At 41.0% G+C, this 24,347-nt stretch overlaps 1 protein-coding gene across 13 annotated transcripts in view; it reads right to left on the minus strand.

Moving 5' to 3' along the window:
* Positions 1-24,347, minus strand: part of DACH1 (dachshund family transcription factor 1) — a 462,168-nt gene that overhangs the window by 20,186 nt on the left and 417,635 nt on the right. For 9 of the 13 annotated variants that reach the window (XM_073346406.1, XM_073346413.1, XM_073346438.1 and 6 more), the window contains one exon: positions 22,766-22,819. The exons of 1 other annotated variant lie outside the window; for it this stretch is intronic. In XM_073346406.1, coding sequence (XP_073202507.1) covers positions 22,766-22,819 — 54 coding nt within the window. Of the gene's footprint in view, positions 1-20,857; positions 20,925-22,765; positions 22,820-24,347 lie in introns of all 13 variants that reach the window. 3 more of the 13 variants (XM_073346448.1, XM_073346513.1, XM_073346421.1) reach the window with 2 other exon arrangements.

Genomic DNA, 24,347 nt, shown 5'->3' on the forward strand with positions numbered 1-24,347 from the left:
TTCTTTTTACTTAAACATTAGACATACAGGCATGCATTTGGTACAGTACAGAGAGAAGTAAATTTCTTGCTGCTGTATCCCCTAATGTTTATTCTTATTCAGACCAGGTAAGTGTTTGCTATTATATCAAGTAGTGAAAATGGCTAGTCAGTATTCTTCATAGAAATAGCCCATTACAAAGGCTGTTAAGAACCCTACTTACTGATAACACATATTTCTTGGATCTCTACAGAATTTAAACTTCAAAGTAATGCTACAGTATATGAGAGTTTGTACTCTCAATTTATTATAAGTTGCAGTTTTCCTTCCAATAATTTTCTATGCCTTGCACCTGTTCTGCCACTTCCCCATGAAGGGCATGTGTGTGTATGTGTGTGTCCCACCTAACAATGTTCTCCCATGTGCATATTGTTAATCTGAGGTCAAATATTAAACGGTGATACTCTTGTTTAATTTGGTTTTTCTTTCACGGAACCTGAAAATCTAGAGTGTCTGACTGACATTGGGACCGTTCTGTTAGAATCCAACAGGAGGAGTAGAAGTAGAAATGGGCATGCCTGGTTACTGCTTGACATTAATGTAGGAGCTTCCATTAAGGAGACTGCCTCCAATTATCACACAGTTCTGCCCAGAAAACCTAAGAAAATATTCAGGGCTCATACGATGAAGTCAGCAAAGGGTGTTAAAACCAGTCCTGTCTAAACAGAAGGCTGTCATCAAGGAAACAGTTGCCAAGGGAAGTTGGGAACAAGGACTTTGCCCTGCAGCAGTTACAGGAAAGCATGGATCTGTCTTATACCTCACATAGTCATTTACACCTGTGGAAAGTGGACATAAAACTGCTAACATCCTGATTTGGAAGGTGTTTGTACCTGCTTTTCACACACCTATATGACTTCAGGGCTAGGTGTAAAGAATGAGGCTTTATGTCTTTTATGTTTTCCCTGATGACCGCTGATACTGTTAATTAAATTAGTCTATCATTGCACTAGTAAGCATATTTGTTAAAATGTTTTATTATGCATCTGTGCTAATGAATTCTGTCTAGCCAAAGATCAAAACCAGTGACTCCATCTTCATCCTCCTTGAGATATCAGCCACCTTTGACACTATCAATCATAGAATCATAGAATATCAGGGTTGGAAGGGACCCCAGAAGGTCATCTAGTCCAACCCCCTGCTCGAAGCAGGACCAATTCCCAGTTAAATCATCCCAGCCAGAGCTTTGTCAAGCCTGACCTTAAAAACCTCTAAGGAAGGAGATTCTACCACCTCCCTAGGTAACGCATTCCAGTGTTTCACCACCCTCTTAGTGAAAAAGTTTTCCTAATATCCAATCTAAACCTCCCCCACTGCAACTTGAGACCATTACTCCTCGTTCTGTCATCTGCTACCATTGAGAACAGTTTAGAGCCATCCTCTTTGGAACCCCCTTTCAGGTACTTGAAAGCAGCTATCAAATCCCCCCTCATTCTTCTCTTCTGCAGGCTAAACAATCCCAGCTCCCTCAGCCTCTCCTCATAACTCATGTGTTCCAGTCCCCTAATCATTTTTGTTGCCCTTCGCTGGACACTCTCCAATTTATCCACATCCTTCTTGAAGTGTGGGGCCCAAAACTGGACACAGTACTCCAGATGAGGCCTCACCAATGTCGAATAGAGGGGAACGATCATGTCCCTCGATCTGCTCGCTATGCCCCTACTTATACATCCCAAAATGCCATTGGCCTTCTTGGCAACAAGGGCACACTGCTGACTCATATTGAGCTTCTCGTCCACTGTCACCCCTAGGTCCTTTTCCGCAGAACTGCTGCCTAGCCATTCGGTCCCTAGTCTGTAGCTGTGCATTGGGTTCTTCCGTCCTAAGTGCAGGACCCTGCACTTATCCTTATTGAACCTCATCAGATTTCTTTTGGCCCAATCCTCCAATTTGTCTAGGTCCTTCTGTATCCTATCCCTCCCCTCCAGCGTATCTACCACTCCTCCCAGTTTAGTATCATCCGCAAATTTGCTGAGAGTGCAATCCACACCATCCTCCAGATCATTTATGAAGATATTGAACAAAACCGGCCCCAGAACCGACCCTTGGGGTACTCCACTTGATACCGGCTGCCAACTAGACATGGAGCCATTGATCACTACCCGTTGAGCCCGACAATCTAGCCAGCTTTCTACCCACCTTATAGTGCATTCATCCAGCCCATACTTCCTTAACTTGCTGACAAGAATACTATGGGAGACCGTGTCAAAAGCTTTGCTAAAGTCAAGAAACAATACATCCACTGCTTTCCCTTCATCCACAGAACCAGTAATCTCATCATAAAAGGCGATTAGATTAGTCAGGCATGACCTTCCCTTGGTGAATCCATGCTGGCTGTTCCTGATCACTTTCCTCTCATGCAAGTGCTTCAGGATTGATTCTTTGAGGACCTGCTCCATGATTTTTCCAGGGACTGAGGTGAGGCTGACTGGCCTGTAGTTCCCAGGATCCTCCTTCTTCCCTTTTTTAAAGATTGGCACTACATTAGCCTTTTTCCAGTCATCCGGGACTTCCCCGGTTCGCCACGAGTTTTCAAAGATAATAGCCAATGGCTCTGCAATCACAGCCGCCAATTCCTTCAGCACTCTCGGATGCAACTCGTCCGGCCCCATGGACTTGTGCACGTCCAGCTTTTCTAAATAGTCCCTAACCACCTCTATCTCCACAGGGGGCTGGCCATCTCTTCCCCATTTTGTGATGCCCAGCGCAGCAGTCTGGGAGCTGACCTTGTTAGTGAAAACAGAGGCAAAAAAAGCATTGAGTACATTAGCTTTTTCCACATCCTCTGTCACTAGGTTGCCTCCCTCATTCAGTAAGGGGCCTACACATTCCTTGGCTTTCTTCTTGTTGCCAACATACCTGAAGAAACCCTTCTTGTTACTCTTGACATCTCTGGCTAGCTGCAGCTCCAGGTGCGATTTGGCCCTCCTGATATCATTCCTACATGCCCGAGCAATATTTTTATACTCTTCCCTGGTCATATGTCCAACCTTCCACTTCTTGTAAGCTTCTTTTTTATGTTTAAGATCCGCTAGGATTTCACCATTAAGCCAAGCTGGTCGCCTGCCATATTTACTATTCTTTCGACTCATTGGGATGGTTTGTCCCTGTAACCTCAACAGGGATTCCTTGAAAGACAGCCAGCTCTCCTGGACTCCTTTCCCCTTCAAGTTAGACCCCCAGGGGATCCTGGCCATCCGTTCCCTGAGGGAGTCGAAGTCTGCTTTCCTGAAGTCCAGGGTCCGTATCCTGCTGCTTACCTTTCTTCCCTGCATCAGGATCCTGAACTCAACCAACTCATGGTCACTGCCTCCCAGATTCCCATCCACTTTTGCTTCCCCCACTAATTCTACCCGGTTTGTGAGCAGCAGGTCAAGAAAAGCGCCCCCCCTAGTTGGCTCCTCTAGCACTTGCGCCAGGAAATTGTCCCCTACGCTTTCCAAAAACTTCCTGGATTGTCTATGCACCGCTGTATTGCTCTCCCAGCAGATATCAGGAAAATTAAAGTCACCCATGAGAATCAGGGCATGAGATCTAGTAGCTTCCGTGAGCTGCCGGAAGAAAGCCTCATCTACCTCATCCTCCTGGTCCGGTGGTCTATAGCAGACTCCCACCACTACATCACTCTTGTTGCACACACTTCTAAACTTAATCCAAGAGGTTTTTCTGCAGTTTCGTACCGGAGCTCTGAGCAGTCATACTGCTCCCTTACATACAGTGCTAAGGGGCGGGGATTTGCTGGGGGGGCAGTGTGAGAGCCTTTTAGGGAGCAGTCATACTGCTCCCTTTCATACAGTGCTACTCCCCCACCTTTTCTGCCCTGCCTGTCCTTCCTGAACAGTTTATAACCATCCATGACAGTACTCCAGTCATGTGAGTTATCCCACCAAGTCTCTGTTATTCCGACCACGTCATAGTTCCTTGACATCACCAGGACCTCCAGTTCTCCCTGCTTGTTTCCAAGGCTTTGTGCATTTGTATATAATACATCCGAAGAATCACATTATTCTTCTTGAAATCTTGTCCTCCTTTGGCTTTCATAATTCTGTCTTCTCCTGGTCATCCTCCAACCTCTAATCACTCCTTCAGCATATCCTTCAGAGGATCCTCCTTAGCCCCTTTTGGGAGGGAATTTCCACAGGGCTATGTCCCCTTCTCTTCTCCCTCTACACCTTATCTCTGGGTAATCTCATCAGCAAACACAAATTCAATTACCATATCTATGCTGACTTTTCACTTATCTACCTCTCTACTCCAGACCTGTCTCCTTCTGTCCACATGAAAATCTTGGCTGGTCTCTCTTGGTCATCTAGTCCTCTGCTCAAGCTCCACATGGTTAAAACAGAGCTCTTAACTCCCCCAAAATCCTCCCTCCTACCATCTTTCTTGATCATTGTGGACAGCACAACTATCTTGCCCGTCACTCAGACCTGTAACCTAGGCATCATCTTCTACTCAAATTTCCCTCTATGTCTTAATATCCAGGCTATGTCTAAATTTTGAAGATTCTTTGCTCATAACTTCTCTAAGATGTGGCCTTTCCTATCCCTTCACGCTGCTAAGCCTTGTCTAAGCTCTCAAAACTGCAATATTTTTTCTCTCTAGCCTTGACATATGCAATCTGGTCCCCTTGAAAACGATGCTGCAAAGATAATTTCCTAGCCTGTCACTCTGACCATGTCACTGTCTCTTTTCATCCCTCCATTGATTCCCCCTCCTCTATCACATCATAAATAATGACTTGTCTTCACATTCAAGGCCATTCATGGCCTTTATCATTCTACCTATTCCCTCATTCACTATTGAGATGTCAGTTCCGACTTCCAGTTGGCCCATCGTGTCAGCCTCCATCACTCCCACTTGTTAAATTTTCAAACAAGCACCTTTGTGCTTTCTACAGCGCTGCCCCCCATGCTTGAGAGAATCTTCCTGTGAACATCTGAAAAACTAACACATCCTCCTCCTTCAAAACCCTCAGGTGCTGTAATGCCGATAAAACACATGACAACAACTGGGCTGCTAGTGCACTTATACCACAGAGTCATGCTGACCAATACAGTCTCATTGTTTCCCTGTACTTCCCTATCTCTCTGTCTTTACCCATCTGTTGTCTCTTATCTTATACATAGATAGTAAGTTCTCTGAAGCAGGGACCATCTTTTGCTCTCTATTTGTACAATGCTTAGCACAACAGGGTCCTGGTCCATGACTGGGGATCCTAGGCAGTATGGTGCCACCTATAAATAACAATAATCATAAGTAGTAATATAAATATGGATAATCAAGCAATTTTAATGGACAAATCCTGCATAGAGAACTGAGCCAGAAGGCTGCCATAGAGAAACTGCACATAAAGGAGCTAGAAAAAAAAGAACGCCTTATCCTGGGGAAACCATACAATACAGTATATTGTGAACTCTCAATTCTTCTAACCTTTGTCCCGATTATCATCAACAAAGCAAAGATATTATATCCACCACTTTGGCACCTAAATACCTAAAAGAGTTTAAGATGAAAATAGACAAATATATTTTTGTTGTTCTTTCTGCAAGTACATAGACAAATATTTATAGGGGAAAGCTAAATTGCAAAGATGGGGTTCCCATTTCGTCTTATTATCATAAGATCCACAATAATTCTCAGCTCTTGAGGGAGTTCCACATCTGCAGACTGTTAGGATATAGATATTCAGGCCTGTCTGTAAAGGCCTGTACTTTAAGAATTTAGGTGTATTCTTACCTCTTCGCTAGTTAGAGGTATAAAAGAAAGAATCAAAATCACTGTCTGCCAGTGTAAGGTCCTTTTCTTACTGTGACAGTCTGAGGCCCTGTTCTTAGGCTAAGGCCTTTGGCTAAGCGACAGAGGCAGCCATAAGCTGGGAAGTGAACGGTCACATCCTCACATTCCAAACTAGTCACATTGAAATCAGGTGCTATTGGGCTGTTAGGAATACAATCCTGTCCTGATAGTGCCTATCACCTCCAGAGAAAGGGAAGTGCCTAGAAGATGTAAAAGGAAATTTAGGTTGATAGTTTTCTGTCTGGTAAGAACTCACTTATCAATAGACACAGCTGGGAAACTCTTATGTCTTTACAGATATAGTTGTGAAATCCTCACTTCTGTATTGTTTTGTCATTATAGTTCCCACTTTGCTATTGTTTATTGGCATGGTCTCTGTCTGGTTCTGTGATTGTTTCTGTTACTGTATAATTAATTTTGCTGGGTGTAAACTAATTAAGGTGGTGGGATATAATTGGTTAGCTAATCATGTTACAATATGTTAGGATTGGTTAGTTAAATTTCAGTAGAATGATTGGTTAAGGTATAGCTAAGAATATTATTATATAAATTAGGGGCAAACAGGAAGTAAGTTGGGATTCGAAAATAAGGAAAAAGGAACTTGTATTTAAGCTTGCTGGAAGTTCACCCCAATAAACATCTAATTGTTTGCACCTTCAGACTTAGGGTATTGTTGCTCTCTGTTCATGCGAGAAAGACCAGGGAAGTGGGAGAGTGAAGGAATAAGCTCTCTAACAAAGACAAGCTAGCAAGACAGCTCCATTCTAGGGACTCAGATGGCTCTGATGTTGAAGTAGGACTTTACCCAGTGCAAGAGGCAGTCTTTAGAGGTAGCTTTGACCCAGTCCCATTGAGGGCCTTAATGATCAGGACCAGGATTTTGAATTTGATCCAGTATTCAATGGAGAGCCAGTATAGTGTGGGAAGCATCAAGGCAATATGCATTGCTGAGAGGGTGGGCTGCCATATGAACTAGCTGGAGCTTTTTCAAGGATTTTGTGTTCATTCCCAGATACTGTGAATATGTTGCAGTAGTCAAGTCTGCAAGTGACAAATGCGTGGATCCTGTGACCATGTCTTGATACATTAGGAGCCTTCTAGCCAGCTATGGGAGAAAGAAAAGGTTTATATCAGCCATGGTTATCTATGTATACAGCAGCAGTGAGTAATCTGGGAGGCCATTTGCTGTTTTGACAATTAGAGGGCACATTCCCTAAACAGGAGACACTAGCAAATTCCTCAAAACATTCCCTTCATCCTGCCAACTATCTGGATTTAGTTTCAGCCAGTTTCTCTTCATCCAGTCACTGGCCTTGCCCAGGCATCTGGACAAGTGAAGGCTACCTGCAGTACATATAAAGGATGGAGGTGGGTGTTGTCTGCTTACTGCTGGCATTTGAGTCCATGTTGTTTCACAGTCTCTTCCAAGAATTTTACATAACTGAAGAGAGGGGATGAAGATGTAGCCTGGCTCTCTACAGGTGAGATCCCTGGGTCTGCAGGTGCAGCTGTTCACCCCAACCTTCTGAGATTAGGAAGGATCCAAGCCAATTCAGGATGCTTCCACTGAACCCTGGTAAGTCTCAGACATGTGAGCAGCTTTTCATGACTCACTGTTGAATGCTAATGAGAGATGTAGGACCATGAAAAAGGATGCTGTCCCACATCTAGGACAAGGAGATAGTCATCCATCAGTATGACCACTGTCATTTCAGAGTCACTGTCTGGTCTAAAAATTGATCATGAGAATTCAAGTTACTGATAAAGGTCTGATGATCCCAGATATATTTCTCCATTAATTTCTTAACTGTCTTCCAGGACAGGAATGGGGAGATTAGATTCCAGAAAATACTAGATGATGTTGATTGTATCAAGCAATGGTTTTATGAACAATAGCCAATCTATGTTTAAGGGTTTGCAGCAAACTTCTTTTCTTCAAAGAATGCATTGAATATTTTTGTTTTAGTTAGCAGATGACTAAAATACTCTTTTCTAGCTCTTATTATCAAAGAATGGCACAGGGCACAGTTGCAGATGGTGATTCAAGTTTCAGTTAGTGCTACATCTTGCTTATGAACAAACCAAAATCTGAGAAGAAAGGTGATGCACTTGGGATTGTGTGCATAGTCTTTGAATCCTGGGATTCAGAGAAGCTATGCCTGATTTAAATATGCTTCCTAAAGAACAAAAATATGGTAGGACCAAATTCAAGGGAGTAGAAAAAACAAATTCCACAAAGCTTTGGGTATTTGAGAGCATTGTAGATTCCAGGTTAGTTAAATAATCCACACTCTCTTACTTGACTGAGAGATTGAACTTTATTCCATTGTGACTTCACTTCAAGAGCTTTAAGTGTCATTATCCAGGACGTTTGTTTCGCCTAACTTATCCTCTTTATGGAGTTCATATTATTAACTGAATCTAGGGTTTATGTCAGCCCATTTTTAATAAGCTGAACATCTAGGGACAGTTCTGCACCTGATGTAAATCAACGTCTCTCCACTGATTTAAACTGAGCTGCACCAAGTTATACCAGTTGAGAATATGGCCCCTTGTGTGAAATTTAGATTCTGGTTGTGGGATATGTAAATAATATTGGAAAACATTATATAAAACATATAATGTTGGTGCATTTTCAAACCTATGGTTAGCAAAGAAAAGACTTGACCAATCCTACCAGAAAAGTGAGTGTGTATCATCATTATATTGACATTCACAGTGGTTAACAGGCAATCTGAGCAGGTGCAGGTGGTAATATGTTCTGTTCATCCTGCTAACATGCAATCCAGGGACACAACCCCTGCCAGTATTAATGTGGTGAAATTCTATTTAATTTTGTGTACCTGGATCAGGGAGTTTACATAAGCAGGTCCATAAGGAAATTGGAACACAGAGGAAGGATGGTCCAACTGGTTAAGGAGCTAGCCTGGACTTGGGTTCAATAACCTGCTCGAGCACAATCTTACCGTATGACCCTGTGGAAGTCACTTAGCCTCTCTGCACCTCAGTTCCCACTTGTAAAATGGGAATTAGAGTACTTCCTTACCACTCAGGGTTACTGTGAGGATAAATCCATCAAAGATTGTGAGGCACTCAGGTACTATCACTATAGTGAGAGTGGCCATGTAAGGACCTAAAATATATAGAACAAGTGACCTACAGACTGGACCCTTGAAAAACAATTTAATAATTCTCTTCTCTTAAAACATTTAAACCCTTGCAGAAATCAGTTGTACTGCAGGGAGTTACCCTCAGAACATAAATAATACTAATTTAAGAGATCACTTGAGGCCTAACTAACTTTGGGAGCTTTACAGGGTTAGTATTTTCTTATGGATAATCTGTCCTTAAACAGTTTCTCAAATGAATTATGCTTTCCTTCAGCATCAAGCATGCATGTTTTGGTACCTCCTTTTTTTCAACATACATATTTACTTTAGCAATTGCAAGGGAAATCACACTCTCTTAACATTCTCCAATCTCTCTCATCGTACATAATTTATTCTTCTTGTTTCTTCTTCATACAAAGAATTCCTGAAAGCTTCACAGTGAGAATCAGTTTTAAACTAAAGCAAAAAAGGAATTTAAATAGTTAAAGTAATATAGAGGGAGTTGGCAAACATGTTCCAAACAAATGAGGGAGCAAAAGTAAAAGAGTGCTCTAAGGTATGAAGAATTTCAGGGCGAAAAGGAGAGGACCCCAAGAGAGAAAAGACAATCTTATGGTTAAGTCAATGGACTCAGACTCATGAGATCTGGATTCAATGTCCAGCACTGCCACAGAATTTCTGTGAGAATTTCTGTGCCAGGTCAGTCATGTAGAGTAAAAATTTCAAAGCAGCCCAAGTATCTTTGAAAATTAATGTGACTTGCATGCTTTTAAAAAAATTGCCCTACATCTTTTTACCTTGATAATAGTTCCCTACCTAAGAAGCAGATTGTGAGAATGTCCAATATTCTGCCGATGGAGCCATATAAACAGATAGACTGGAGCTGTGAAATGAACGTACAAGTCAGTTTGAGGAAAAGTGGCCAGAAAGACAAGAACATTTCTGAAAATCAGGTGAGCTCTTTGGCATTGTTTCAGAGGCAGATGGGAAGTCAGTAAAAATGATAGAGGAAGAGAGTGACATGGTCCTTCCTCTTGGAGTAAAAGTTTGAGTAAATACTTTTTCACACAGTACATAGTAGACTGTAGAACTCACTGCTGTAGCACGATTAAGAATTTATCAACATTCAAAGAATTTTACATTTATACAGATCACAAGATTATCCTGAGTTATAATCATTAATGCTAAAAAAAAAGAGTATTGGAAAGGATATACTCATGCTTCAAGGGTTAAAACAATTTCTCGCTGTTAGGGATTAAGATCAGACTTTTGTGGGGGAGGGGGACACCTTACCCCACATCTCCCTGTTGTGGAGTTTCCTGAACCTTTCTCTAGAGCATCTGGTGTTGCCTACTGTCAAACAGGACACTGGATTAGATTGACCATAAATCGGATTCTGTATGGAAATTCTTATTTCTCTACTATCTAGTCTAGTTTAGTAAATTTCAGGAGGTGAATTTCTTGAGAAAATTATAGAATACATCTTGCTCTGTATTCAGCTATTTCTTTAATGGAATTCCCCTTAGGTATGCTAACTGCATGGAATAACTTGTAACATTTACACTGGTATAACAAAAGTTCCTTTTAGCAGAACTGAGAATTATTATCCTTAATTCATCATAGAGTAAATGGGGTATGCCCTGTCCTGTATCTCAGTAAAACTAGTAACAAGGGATAAGGTGGCATCAAGGAACAACAACATTAGAAGCATCTGCAAAGATTGTGTGCATTAAGGTCGTTCTATCACCCAATTGCCATGAATATATGCAAAATAAATATACCCTCAGCATTAACATTGGTGGATGCAGTTTCTTTGTGGCAGCATGCTACATACATAGTAAGTATTGTGCATTTTCACTCTTCTCTTGAAACAGACAAAATTCCACAATTGCTCAATTGGAAACTGAAACTCATATGTACCGTTGTTTCTAAACCCAGCCCCCAAAGTACATTGTGTGTGGTCATGTAACTATGTCTGAGAGGATATTAGTATCCATTGGGGCTGGTAATAGAACTGAATTTGGTTGAGAAAGAAAGTTATGGGGCTCCAAGGAGAGAAGCCAAGTTTAATGAACAGAGACCTCTTCAGCCTCCAACCAAAGCAGCCTGGAGTAAGTATGGGATTAACGCAATTTTGGGAAGGCTCAGTCTGAGCAGGAGAACAAATTCTGTGAAGGGACTAGAAATCTGCTTGCTTGTTTTAGTTTGTTTCATGGTGGGATTAAAGGCACTTTACCAGAAAAGGGATCTAGACTGTGTCTGTTTCTGTTTCTGTTTAGCAGGCTAAAAAAAGACTTTCAACTCCTCCCACAGAAGGAAAAGGCATTAGACAGATTTTTGCTTTTCAAGTTGCTGAAAATACTTTCACTGAATGCTCCAGCCACAGGAGTTCTAGAATTCCGAGTATTTAATTTTGCCATCCTGCTCAGGCTTAGTCACCCTTAGAAGGAAAGGATGCACGGAATGTGGTGTTTATGGGGAGGTCAGTGAGCTAGAGTCCTCATCTTTTCCAGGTACTGAAGCACCTATAATGACCCAGTGACACTATGCATATTCTTTAGGAAAGAATACATCCTGCACACCCATCATTCCTCACAGAAGATCAACAGGGGGGGGAAAAAAGATGGATGCAAATAATGCAAGTCAAACCAACCCTAAATAGTGCCTTAGTCTCTTTTGTGCACATTTTATTTAATATTCTTATTGTTCTGAAGCTTTGCATTTGACTGTGTTCATGCTTAGTCATTAATTTTACACATGGTACTCTCATACAATTTCAGAATAACTATGTTGGGAAAAAGCCTCTGATTGATTAATCATTTATCTCAGAAGAAAGGCCATGAACATATTTGATTTCAAGCAACTCCACACATACACAGCTATAAAACATGTTGTAAATGGCAGTACACAGCCATTTTAAGTGGATTGTGAAAAAGTTTATATCTGCAAGGCTGAATGAAGGGGCTCTTTTAGAATGCATTGCAGCATATAAGTTACTGTGCATTAACTAAAACCCGAGCATTTGTTTTCTTCAGTGATAAATAACACAATTGTCTAGTTTAAAGTTTAAAGGTGTAGCTAACAATGACCTATGAACACTATGAAACAATAGCCTATTTATAGGTTACTGCCTGCAATCAATACCACCTTTCGTTTAACTTAATCAATGTTGTTTTTAATTGATTAGTTTGAGTTGAAGAGCTGCCAAAATACCAGACTGCTGTGTCAGGGGAGAGAAAAATGTATTATTGTTTGGTTTCTGTGTATTGTAGGATAATTCCAGTATTTATTCTTGGTCAAGAAAAAATGCTGTATGTGAGGTAAAGTACATAATTACTGCATTTTTCCACCCTGACTGTTCAGGGATCAATGACAAAATACAGGCAAACTAAAAAGAGATTTCTTGATCATCTACTGTATTACCTCTGTTTAAAATTTAAGCTGGAGAGAGCTGTTCACTGGGAAGGTGGAGGTGGAGGGAGAATCAGGTGAACAAGGACGTTGAAAGCTCATGAGCCAACTGATATAGTTTGTTATGCTCACCTTTTCATTGGGAGTCTAGAATCACCCATTAGGATTGGAACAAAGGTTGAGCACTCCAGTAACTACAGTGACAATATTTAGTTTCAGGGAAATTTCCACTGCTGCACATGAATTAATTCAAAGTGCTGTACTGAGATTAATGCTGTTATTTATTATGATGCATATAATTTCATTGGGTGCATGGCACTATACAGATGAATAATAAGAGCACAACATTAATTCAAACTCTTGCACCCAGCAGACAAAAGGCAGTTGAAGTTTAAGTTAATAATCAAAATGAAATTAAAACATTATAAGTATATTTCACTGCATATGAGATGCAGGCCTGATCCTCAAGTACTGTAAGAAGACTAAACACAAATACAAAAGGATCATGTGGGCTGGAACTTTCAAAGGAGCTAAAGGGATATCAATGGGATTTGGGCACTTATCTCCATTAGACTCTTTTGAAAGTCTCAGTCTTTGACATAAAAACCTATTTTAAGATATTATGTCTGCCATTCAGCATGAGAAAGGAGAGAAGAGAGATGGAGAGAATATATTCATCCTTCTGCCTCTAGGACTCAGTGGGGTATGTGCATACATTGCCACAAATCCACCAATTTGTCTAATAGACTTTGGCATCAGTAACAAGATAGCAGGTATCTCTCCCTAAAGGGCCACTGTGACGGCTTTGCTCCATTCTGTTCCCTTTTTCACATTTCCCCCACAGCTTAATTCATTGTTCTCACATAAAGATGCTAGGACAACACTGGAGAACCCTGTCAAGCTACAAACTCTCTCCTTTTGATTTCTATAGGTAATTATAAATGTAGGCATTGAGTTCAGTGATCTCTCTGAACTTCGGAAATCTGAGAACCAGTGATAGGAAGAAACCTTAAAGTCAGGCTGGGAAGAACTGCCCGTCTATGTCAGGTTGTTGCCAAAGAGTCCTCGCTATGCTAGGATCTGATGTTCCATGCCCAAGAATTTATGTTTTCACTGCTGGATGGATAGAACTGAAATCTCCTTCCTCTGAGTTTCTGTCACATGTGTTTTTAGCTTATGTCCAGTTGAAATTCTGAGACACTGGAAGAACCTGCTGAGGAGCTTCCAAACCAAAATTGAACTTCTGTGACAAATTCATCTTCAAGAAGAAGCCATCCACTATTTTGCCTTTGCTTCATCGGAAACCCTATTTCTACCTGCATGGATCTGGATGAGTCAGCTATTTGTTTCCACAAGCAGCCATGGCATTAGAAGCAGTTGATGATTCCTTGGGAAGTTATCCACGACATCTACACAAAATTCTCCTGTTCTGTCTAGGCTTCTGAGAACTCTGTTTCCAGATACTAGTTTTTTTCCCTTCTGAAAGGCTCAATTTCTGCAATCCCCAGTGTGGCACTCTGTACCTCAAAACAGCACCCTGAAAGCCCAGTACTCACCACGGTCATATAATTATGATATGTTTTGTACAAAGTATGCCTTCTGAGGTATCATTTTAAAAGTCTTGATCTGTTGAACATTAATATCCAATTGGATTGTATGTGCTATCATTGTATGTTGAGTCATGACATTTAGCTATGTGTGTGTTACTGAAATATGTTGTGAGATTAGAAACACTCACAACCAGCCTTTCAAGTATAAAAATGGAGTAGCCAGATGTGCTGATAGCCCATTAAAGGGGAATCTACTTGCCCAGCAACCATCCCAGAAGACTTCTCTGAGAGAGCACATAGACAATGGAGGCTGCGTGACCAACGGGTGTGGACCTCCATGTCACAAGCATAGATCTTTCCAAAAAGCTGGAAGAAACTATAAAAAAGGGGAAATTACATCATGACTTGACCTCACTCTCCCCATCCCACAACTCAACACCTGGAAACATGTCAGGAGGACAAAAACTTTGAACTGGGGAGGGTGGTCCTGGGCTCAAGGAGAGGTTTAGCCTGTGTATCGAAAATCTGTGACCTGTTTATACCATCTGGGTGAGACATTGCTTGATTCTAATCCTGTTTAGTTTATAGAACTCAGATTGCAAAAAAATATTTTTATTTCTTAGGTAAGCAACTTTGATCTCTTTGCTTAGTACTTATAATCACTTAAAATCTATCGTTCTGTAGTTAACAAATCTGTTTTATATTTTACCTAAAACAGTGTGTTTTGGTTAAACTGCTTTGGAAATCTCAGCTCGGTTTATAAAGGCTAGTGTGTATCCTCTCCAAATCAAGGGAGGGGTAGACTTGGTAATGAACTTCCACTGGTCAGGCTTCTGACCAGGGCAAGAAGGTACAAGTCTGGGAAATTAGGAGGAATTGGCTGAAGCCTTTCTATTGTCGGTTCATGAATGGCTGGGAGATGCATTCATCTAACTCAGTTGAGTTTGTCCTTGCCTGTGGATGACTGTGTAAGTGCAGTACCTGCCAGAGGTTTGTAGCTTGCCAACAGCATTACACTATCATAGGGAGCCCAGGTTGCTGAGACAGAGGACTCAGCAGTCCCACAGTTCAGGTTGCACCCTGGGAACCCAGTCGCACTCAGACAGCCCCAGCCCCTCTTTACTAAAAGTCCATACTGGTTGCCTTGAATGAATGATAAAAAAACTTGTTGTACTTAACAAGTGGCAATACATAGGGCACAACAGCTTCCAGAGCTGATGAGGAAGTGTCAATTGAATACCAAAGCAAAACTTTAAAATTATTTATTTGAGATATATATTTACTGTATCTGTAAACTGTTGGTAAGAGAAAAGTCAAGAAAGACTTGGAAAAAAGTATAATAAAATAATCAGATTTTTTTCTTTCCTTAGGGAGTAATCAATATCACAATGTACATACCATTATTGGCATGTGTGGTACTATACAGATGAATGACCCTTCCTCAAGGAACTATGGGAGCAGATGAAATTGCTCTTGGAATTAGAGAAGAGGAAGAAACTGAGAGGAATAGAGACAGTGACCTGAGACATATCAGAGCAGCAGAGAGAGAAGAAAGAAGAAGCGCCATCAGAAGAAATGCAAAAACAGTGACTGTTAGCATGGGAAGTTAATTTATATAAGGATATCACAGTCACAGAAGCCCAGGGAGAAGAGGGTTTTAATGTAAAAGTAATTCATGGTGTTGAGGGAAGTAGACGATCAAAACATTTTAAAGACAAAGCCCTTAGATTGCCAGTAATTTCAATAAAGATTGTGGACACCATAGATGAAATGATGGAAGAAATAGATCAAAGGAGGATTTTAAGGAAAGGCATTTTAGTTAAATGTCCTATTAGAGGAAACTAGTAAGCAGTGAGACAATCAAAGAAGGAGAAGCCCCGTCACTTGGGACATTTAGAACTAGACTTGACAAATCATTAAAACAATCTTGCATTGTCAGGAGATGAGATAGGTGACCCAGAGTAATATCTGTGATAAATTACCTACAATAATAATCTTTTGTATCTCAAACATAAAATTGTGTACATACTGTATCTGAGCAGACTACAGAGATTTAAATTAAGATGTACAAATTTTAGGAAGAAAAGACTGGATCTGTAGATTGAACATTTGAGATTAGTGATCAGGTAGTGCTTTGAGGTGGTTCACTAATCTGAACAAAATATGAAGATAATTCAGATCTTGCCATACTTGCTGTCCATATCTAATAGGTATTTCTTGTTATAAGAAACTAGTAATGTGTTGCAAACTTTGTGGATAATAAAAACTAAACACTAACATATAGAAATCTCAGTAATTTTTATTCTTTCAATGTAAGCTGATTTTAAAACTGACCTGGACAATGCACTAGAGAATACATGAGAGGGACCAATCCTGTGATGATGGGGGGTGGACAAGATGACTTAATATTGAATGTCTTGGATATCTCTAGTTCCTAAGATTCTAATATCACATTATAGTGAATCTTCCTGTACCTGGAGTTCTATAATAAAAGATTTGACTGGTAGCATCACCCATTAGTAAGGTTGCCCAATACAGCCTAATGTAAGGCCCTATCTTCAGTTGCTTATCACTTTGCCAAACTCTACTCAATTGGGCTGAAATTTTCTATGCTGAGTGTCTGCAACAGGCTGACTGACTGATTGATTGATGTTATATTAAATTCCAGCCAGAATGGTTCTGCCCATGTCTAAGATAGAGAAAAATACATTTCTGATTACCTTTTCTTTGAACAGACTTAGTACCCCCCTTGCTTTGGGACTTGAAATTTGGCAGGGTGTCAGGATTGTGTCTCTTGCTGTCCCTATGAAAATCCACCCAAATTTGGTCAATTTATAAGCCTCTGAAAAATCAAATGCTCTGCAAAGACTTAATAGATGTTAGGAGTTAAAATATCCGCAGATATCATCCTCACTTACCATGATCGAACCCCTCATAGCTCCTAGCGTTGACCAAATTTTACAAGGGTCATCCCTACAGAGCAAATGAGCATCTCTTCACAGTTCCTACATGGGACCACACTGCATATGAATCCTCCCTACAGAGTGATTATGCATGCCTCAGCCTATGGCTACACGGGCAAAGACAGACTTTCCCTGTAATGACTATTCCCAGCTGAATCAGGCTGAGTTGGGGACAGGCACTGGAACTGAGAGTAGGGAACCAATCTCTCCTGTGCTCTCAATGAACTTCCTGCTATCACCCAGGCAGCCTGGAGCAAGAAGCTCTCTGATTCGAAAGCAGAGGAGACAAAAGCTGGAGAAGGGGGAAGGGAAAGGAGTACATTGAGTCAAGAAGTCTGGTGAGACTAGAATAGGAGGGCAGGAGAGAAACTGGGACTGGGATTTGGAAACAGAGACTAGGACTAGCTGCATAAGGAGACTGATACTGAGAGCTGGGAGGAGAAAAGAGGCTGGGACCATTTGGACAAGGTGACTGGGAGCTCTTGAGGGGAAATAAGGGGTGACCACTGTGATGGAACAAGGAGCTGGGGAGAGGCAGGAGATTGGAACTGACTAATCAAGGAAAATGGGACAAGGAATGAGTAGAGGGAATGGGTTTCAGGGAGAGGGGAGACAGATCTGACAAGGAGCTGAGGTGTGTGGTGAGAACTGATAGTGGCTGGGCAAAAACACTGAGACAATCAAAGACCTGGGCCATGGGGGTTGGGGGTGGGGGTGAGTGGAGGGAGAATCCAGTTGAGACTGAGGTGGGAGGAGAAGCCTGAGAAGTGGAGACCACGGAGTGGGTAGGCAAGGAGAATGGAACTGGGACAAGGAGCCAGTGGTGGGGAAGAGACAGGACTGGGACTGGGATTGTTTGAAGGGATGTGGCAAAAAGTGTTCAACCTTGAGTGGACAGGAGTCGCTGACCATTAGTACACACTCTCCCCTAGAGCTGGAATGGAATCCACGTTTCCAGAGTCTCACCATTCCTGTGCTGTCAGCAAATTATCTGTGAAACCCTCTGGCAAAATGTGCCTCTTGCCCCCTCTACTGATGGTCCACATGGAAGATGACAATCTATTATTCCTATCCATTACTCTATTAGTTGAAGTGACATGGGTCTGAGTTGTGGATCTAAAGGTTCCAGCTCTGCTGATGAGCCACGCGAGTGTCCGCATCATGCCACATGATGACACTTCTGTTTTTTCAGTCTTCCTTTTAAAAACACCTAGGAATTTATATACATAGAATTATGTTAAAAGACTATTAAGGTTGCAAATTCAAATGCTCAAAGGTTGGGAAATGCCAGAATTAAGGTTAAGTCCTGGAAACAAAAACAACAAAACAAGCAAAACAAAACAAACAACCAGGGATAATAATACTTACCTCCTTTGTAAAATACTTTGAGACCTTCTGATACAAATTGCTATATAAGAAGTAGGTATTATTTTTTCTGTTAATAAATAAGGCACAGAGCCATACACTGAATGATGAGTATAAAACAAAATACTGAATAGCTGCTCATTAAGTGAGAACTCTCCATCCTGTGCATTGCATGAGGCCAAGTTTCTGTGGAAATAATAGTACATGATCAGCCAATTAAAGGATATATCAAAAATGCTTTGCACAAGGGGACTGAATTAAGGTGGCACAGACATCCTTAATTCTGGCATTTCCTAACTTTGAGTTCTTGACTTTGCAACCTTAAAAATATTCTTTGAACACGGTTTATGTTTGTTATAATAAATGCAGTAAAGCACTGAGAAACGCCTGCTCAAAATTTTTACATCAGATATACAATCATGTGAATGTGGTATGTATAACAACACAGTATTTTTTAAGTACACAGGTATCTCAGAAGTGTACTTTTCAAACATTAGACAAGTGTATTGCAAAAGAATCAAACATAAATGCTCATTTACTGAGATTATTACACTCATTTTCATTGTTTAATAATAGATTAAAAGAGTTTCAGATGATTTCAGAAAACAATTCACGTTAGGTTTTCAGTCAAGAGACTAAGAATTTATCTAAATGATTCCCAGTAATGTTAGTGGCAGCTGCTAGCAGAGCCTGTGCCCCCAAAATCTGCCCAATATTTAAACAGCAAAGTGCATGTGTTAAGTACCTGGGATATGCATAGCTAAATCACCAATAAATTAGTTCTGTCAGATGATGTGTATGGAAACACTGCATGGGCACTGCACTGCACGGGCTTTGCACTGCATGGGCACTCACAGGAGCCTTCCACCTTGTGCCTCCACAAATGGACATGGTCCTATGACCCTCTCATACTGGTGGCATTACTCAAAACCGCAGTGGGCCCAGAGCTGACTGAGAAACACGTGACACATCTGAACAAAGGGTGCAACAGGAGCCATACCCTCTCGGTGCTCTGAACAGTATTGTGCCTACCTAAGAGTAGATCAACCATGTACATTGCTCCAATATTTCCTGCTGGGCCCATCAACCTCATGCCACCCCTATTGCCAGCTATGGCTTAAAACCACAGTGCAGTCCCTAATGCGTGTTACTTAAAATTATCAATCTGCTCCTAGCAAAGGTTTTGCTCAGCATTAAGCTCATCACGACAGGGAGATGGTAGGAGGTACTGCCTTCCCAACTTCTTCCTGACTGCCTGCCCCATAGCCCTGAGAGCACTACTTCCTTGTGTGACTATGGAATGTGCTGAGCTGGAGATGCTTTCTCTGCTCTGCTGCAACTGCTCGGTATTGCCCCCCCTCCCCCCACTGGCTACCTGTGGGACGAAGACTCAGGTAGTTTCCCGGACAGGCAATGAGAACCCCACTGTGGCTTCACGGGGAGTAGGATAGATGCTCTAGTGAGCCAGTGCACAAGATAGCTCCCCTTCTTACACAGGGTCAGAGAGTAGTTAGGACCATTTCTAGCATCCCTTCACCCATGGTCTGAAAATCAGCCTCCAGATATGTTAGAGAGCCTGGATGAAGGCAGATAGAGGCGATTGGTTTGCTCGGAAGGATTGGGGAAACACAGAATTGATTTGCTTTAGGGGATGAGGGGAGGAAGATGATAGGTATGCTTGATGAGAGGCAGAAGATCCACTGGAAGGTAGAGAATTGGTCTGCTGGGGGGCAGAAGGTCAGTTTGCTGCAGAACCAGGAGATGGAGCAATGAAAAGACTGGCAGCCAGAAGAGGGATTGGAGCATGCCAGCATCAGAAGCTGGATTAATGGAGGAGAGGCTAGACTGAAAAAATAATTGAGGCAGGGAAGCCCTGGGGATGAGCAGAGGGCAAAGGAGGGACTCAGGAAATGGAATGGGGTATCTGGAGACACCAGGGAAATCATGGGCCTGAGACTATGGGACACCAGGGTAAAGAGGATGGACTATTGGCAGAGAAGTGCTTGAGAAGGCATAGGATCTGTATGGAGTATAGCATCTGCAAATGGAAAGGATGAACTGGGAATAAATGGTGAACTGATGGAGGCAGTAGAAAATGGGAACGATATGGAGAAGGCAAGAGAGAGAAAGGAGCCTCAAGGGCAGGTGGCAAGTGAGGAAAGCTTAAAAAAAGCAGGAAAGGTTTGGGAGAGAGGACAAATAATGGGATCTGGCTGGGGAATAGGAAACCAGACCATGTGAGACAAAAAGGGACATGAAGTGAACAGAAGGGGGTGAGAGTTAACAGGGAACCGGTTAGATAATGTATAGTGAACAGGTTTTAGATAATGTATATTGGAAAAGGTGAGGAAAGAGAACTGGGACAAGCTATGTGTGAGCTGGATGGGAATGGAGGAAAAGGGTGGGGGAAAGAAAGTTGGGAAAGGAGAGATTTATAGGGGTAACAGATGCTTTAGAGGGGAAAGAGGCAAGCAGAGAGGGAAAGAAACTCTAGTAAAGAGAGAGATTTCTGAGGAAGAACAAAAAATAAGGGAGTCAGTAAATTTCATTGTTCTATTGTTTAACAAAAGGCCTGGTAACAAAACATTATATAAAAGTTAAACATTTTTCTGTATGGTACCTTTTTGTGTGGGATGAGGGGGTCTTGGGAGACCTGGTTGGGAGCTAGGCATAGGCATCTAGTGAACCTACAATATGTATGGAGAAGAGGATAACCTGCTTTATTATTTGTTAAAAATAAAAAATAAGAAAGAAAACACATAAAACCAGTGTTGACACCAGGTTTTCAAAAATGTTTAATATGACTGTGTGTCATTAGGAAATATATGTGTGTGTTTGAGGCCCATGGATTTCAGTCCTTATTGAAATCTAGACAAAAACTAAAAAGCTAATTAAAAGGAGTGTTAAGTACTATACCTGCTTTTAATTTCTTATTCCAATTTTTGTGCTTTTACATTCATACTGTTTTTTAAAATGTTTTTTCTTTCCCCTGTTGTTATGTAAAATAACCCACATAAACAAGAGTGTGAAACTGACTAAAGGTCACCAGTGAAAAAGATTGCGGACAAATGAACTGATCTCTCCCAGTTAAGGTAATCTCAACAATGACAGGTTAAAAAAAATCAGGTTTAAATGTGATTCTTAAAATGACAATATCCTTTTATTAGGATGCAATTAACTGTCAACTTATTTTTAGAATACGCAGCAATTATTTTATTTATATTTTAACTTATTTTTATTTTTTGCCTAAGTTCTTGGCCTAAACTTTTTCTAAAATTGCACTAGATACTTCAAAATTTGTATTAGCTTTATTCTTGCTTCCTCATAGAATACTCCTGTTTTCAGCATATTCAATATTGAAAATTTAAAAGATTAATGACTGTTGATAAATAGACAGTTGTACCGTCCATACTACCAAGAGCTGGACTGGGACAGGGGTGGGAGACAAGAGGCAGCAGAGGAAATAAATTGGGACAACAAGCCCCTGGGGAAGATTGGTACTGGGAAACATTAAGATGGGTGGACACTGGGAATGGCTGACCAAGGGAGGCTGGAACTTAGAGGTGGGATGGGGTGGAAAATGGGGTCAGAATGTCACTGGAGGGAGACTGGGAGACAATGCAGGGAGGAGATACCCTGACATGAGACGAAGAGCCAGATGGAGGCAGGGATGCTGAGACTGAGATCAGGAGAGGATCCAGGGCAGGAGAACTGGGAATGGGTGGGCATGGAGACTGGGAAAAGGAGCTCTTGTGTGGGAGGGAAGAGATTGGGATTGGCTGGTGAAGGAGACTGGATATGAAGGGAGAAGGAAGACTACGATGAGGAGCTGGGGCAGGGAGAGACAGGACTGGCAAAATGAGCTAGAGGAGACACGGGGAAAAGGGGTCAAGCTTGAGGGAAACAAGAAAGGGCTGCAGAGTGTCATTTAAAGCATGGGCGGGGGGTCAGATGGGTGGTGGTCAGGGTTGGGTCCTGCCCCCAGGGGGTGGGACACCCCAGGGGGCCTGCACTCATACCGCAATGGTTCCTGTCCCATAGGGCTAACCCATCCCCCTGTTCAGCCCATTGTCTCTTGCCACAGAGTGCAGCTGGGCCCCTCCCAATGCAATGCCCCACCCCTGCCCTCTTCCTGTCCCTGTCGCTACCAGAGCACCTGCTCCAAGCTGGGCTGTGGTGGGCCAGGTAGGGCCATGGCTTGGGTGCCCTCCCCAGGCTCTGCAGCCAATGGGAACACGGCAGAAGTCTGTGTGATCATGATAGAAAATTCCCCTCCAGAACCTGGAATTGAATCCAGTGGGACACAAACCAATGATTTTTTTAAAAAATAATAATTGATTATTAAAAATTAAATCAGATGCATTCAAAATTAAATTTGAAATATGACAATCTATGTTAAGACCTAAACTTATCATAATCTTAAAATAATTTAAATTAAATACAAAAATAATATTAAGTACTACATATTTGCTGCCATGTTCTAAAGAATGTCAGATCGCTGAACTAATGGTAGTTATTGGCTAAGTACCTGGAACCAGAGTTTGTTGAAATGCTAAGCCAGCTTTTGATAGCAGACCCTCTTCTGCATGTAAAGAGAGATTTTTTTTCACTTCAGTTTATTCTACTAGTTCAGTTCAACTACAACTAGTTCAAAGTTAAGACCAAGTGGAATTTGAAAAAGCAGGAAAGCTTGTTTTCGTCATCCAATCTACTAGTAAAAACTAGGTTCTAAAATCTTGAAGGACTTGGTGACTAGAAATAATTAATTCCGTTCACTAACTACAGATCTTTCTTTGTTTAAGAAATCAGGTAGTTTTAAATTCCAAATATGTTCTGATAAACTTTTTACAACACTTTTTTCCTTGTGGTTCCAGCACATTTAAGCTAGTTTTATTTAATAAATAAATGTTAAATGCTGTTTTAGTGCATTTTAATTGATTTTGAATTTCCATCCAAATAGAACTTGACACAAATTGCAGAAAATCATCATCATCATCTAGTAAATAAGAAATACATCATTTGCCATTTTTTAAAATAATTAAAAATGTGAATATTAAGAATCTGAATAATTGTATGTTAAGCTATATAATTGCTTAAATGAAAGTGTACAGATATAGAGTATCCTTCTGGTTAACTAAAAGAAGCACCAAATGTAGTGCAAAGTTCATAGGTTCATAGATTTCAGAACACTATATTTAGAGCAAATCAACATGTTTTAATGGTTGTAAACCAACCTTTCTTTATGAATAAAACATAAAGTGCAAAAATTACTAAAATCTATTATCTAAATCAAAGTTTCCTGCATGTTAATTTACATTTTGATTAAAACTGGTGATTTAAATCACTTTGATTTAAATCAATCCACCCCTGATTGAATTGAAAATTCCTGACTCTGAACATTCCTCTGTGATCAGTAAATATCTGTGAAACCTATTGGCAAAGTGTATTGTTCATTCTTCTCTTGTTGTAGGTCCACATACAGGATGACAATCTACTACTACAAGCAGTTAGCTCAAGTAGCGGTGGATCTGAAGGTTCCAACCCCGCTGATGAACCATGTGAGTGCTAATGAGATGCCACATGATGGAACTTCTGTTGTTTCAATTTGCTTTTTTAAAAGCCTAGGAAATTACACACAAACCTACCTTCTCCCTCCACTATTTAAATGAATGTCAAGGGTGCAAAGTCAAGTACTTAAAAGTTAGGAAATGCCAGAATTAAGTGTATGCATTATAATACAGTCTTTTATTACATGATCACATACTAGTTTTATCATGGGACTCCTTCATTCAGTGCACAGGTTAGACAATGTTCCAGGGAAGAGTCAATGTTCTGTACTAAAGGAGGCTGCTATTTGTAGGACATCAGCCTTGTTTACTGCAGAAGTTAGAAAATGACAGGGAATTGTTGAAAGAAAAAGGATGAATTAAAAAAAATTAAAAAAAAATGAATGCCACCCTGGAGAACAGGTTTCTATCCCTGCATCTGCCATAGAGTTCCTATATAATGTTGACAAGGCTCTTAAACTAAACTATTCACAGGTGGCCATTAATTATATGTTCTTCATTTTATGTATGCCCAACTTGATATCTCTGGGCTGAGCGCCCCAA

The sequence above is a fragment of the Lepidochelys kempii genome, chromosome 1 (assembly GCF_965140265.1).
Source record: "Lepidochelys kempii isolate rLepKem1 chromosome 1, rLepKem1.hap2, whole genome shotgun sequence".
In the NCBI taxonomy this organism is placed as follows: domain Eukaryota; kingdom Metazoa; phylum Chordata; order Testudines; family Cheloniidae; genus Lepidochelys; species Lepidochelys kempii.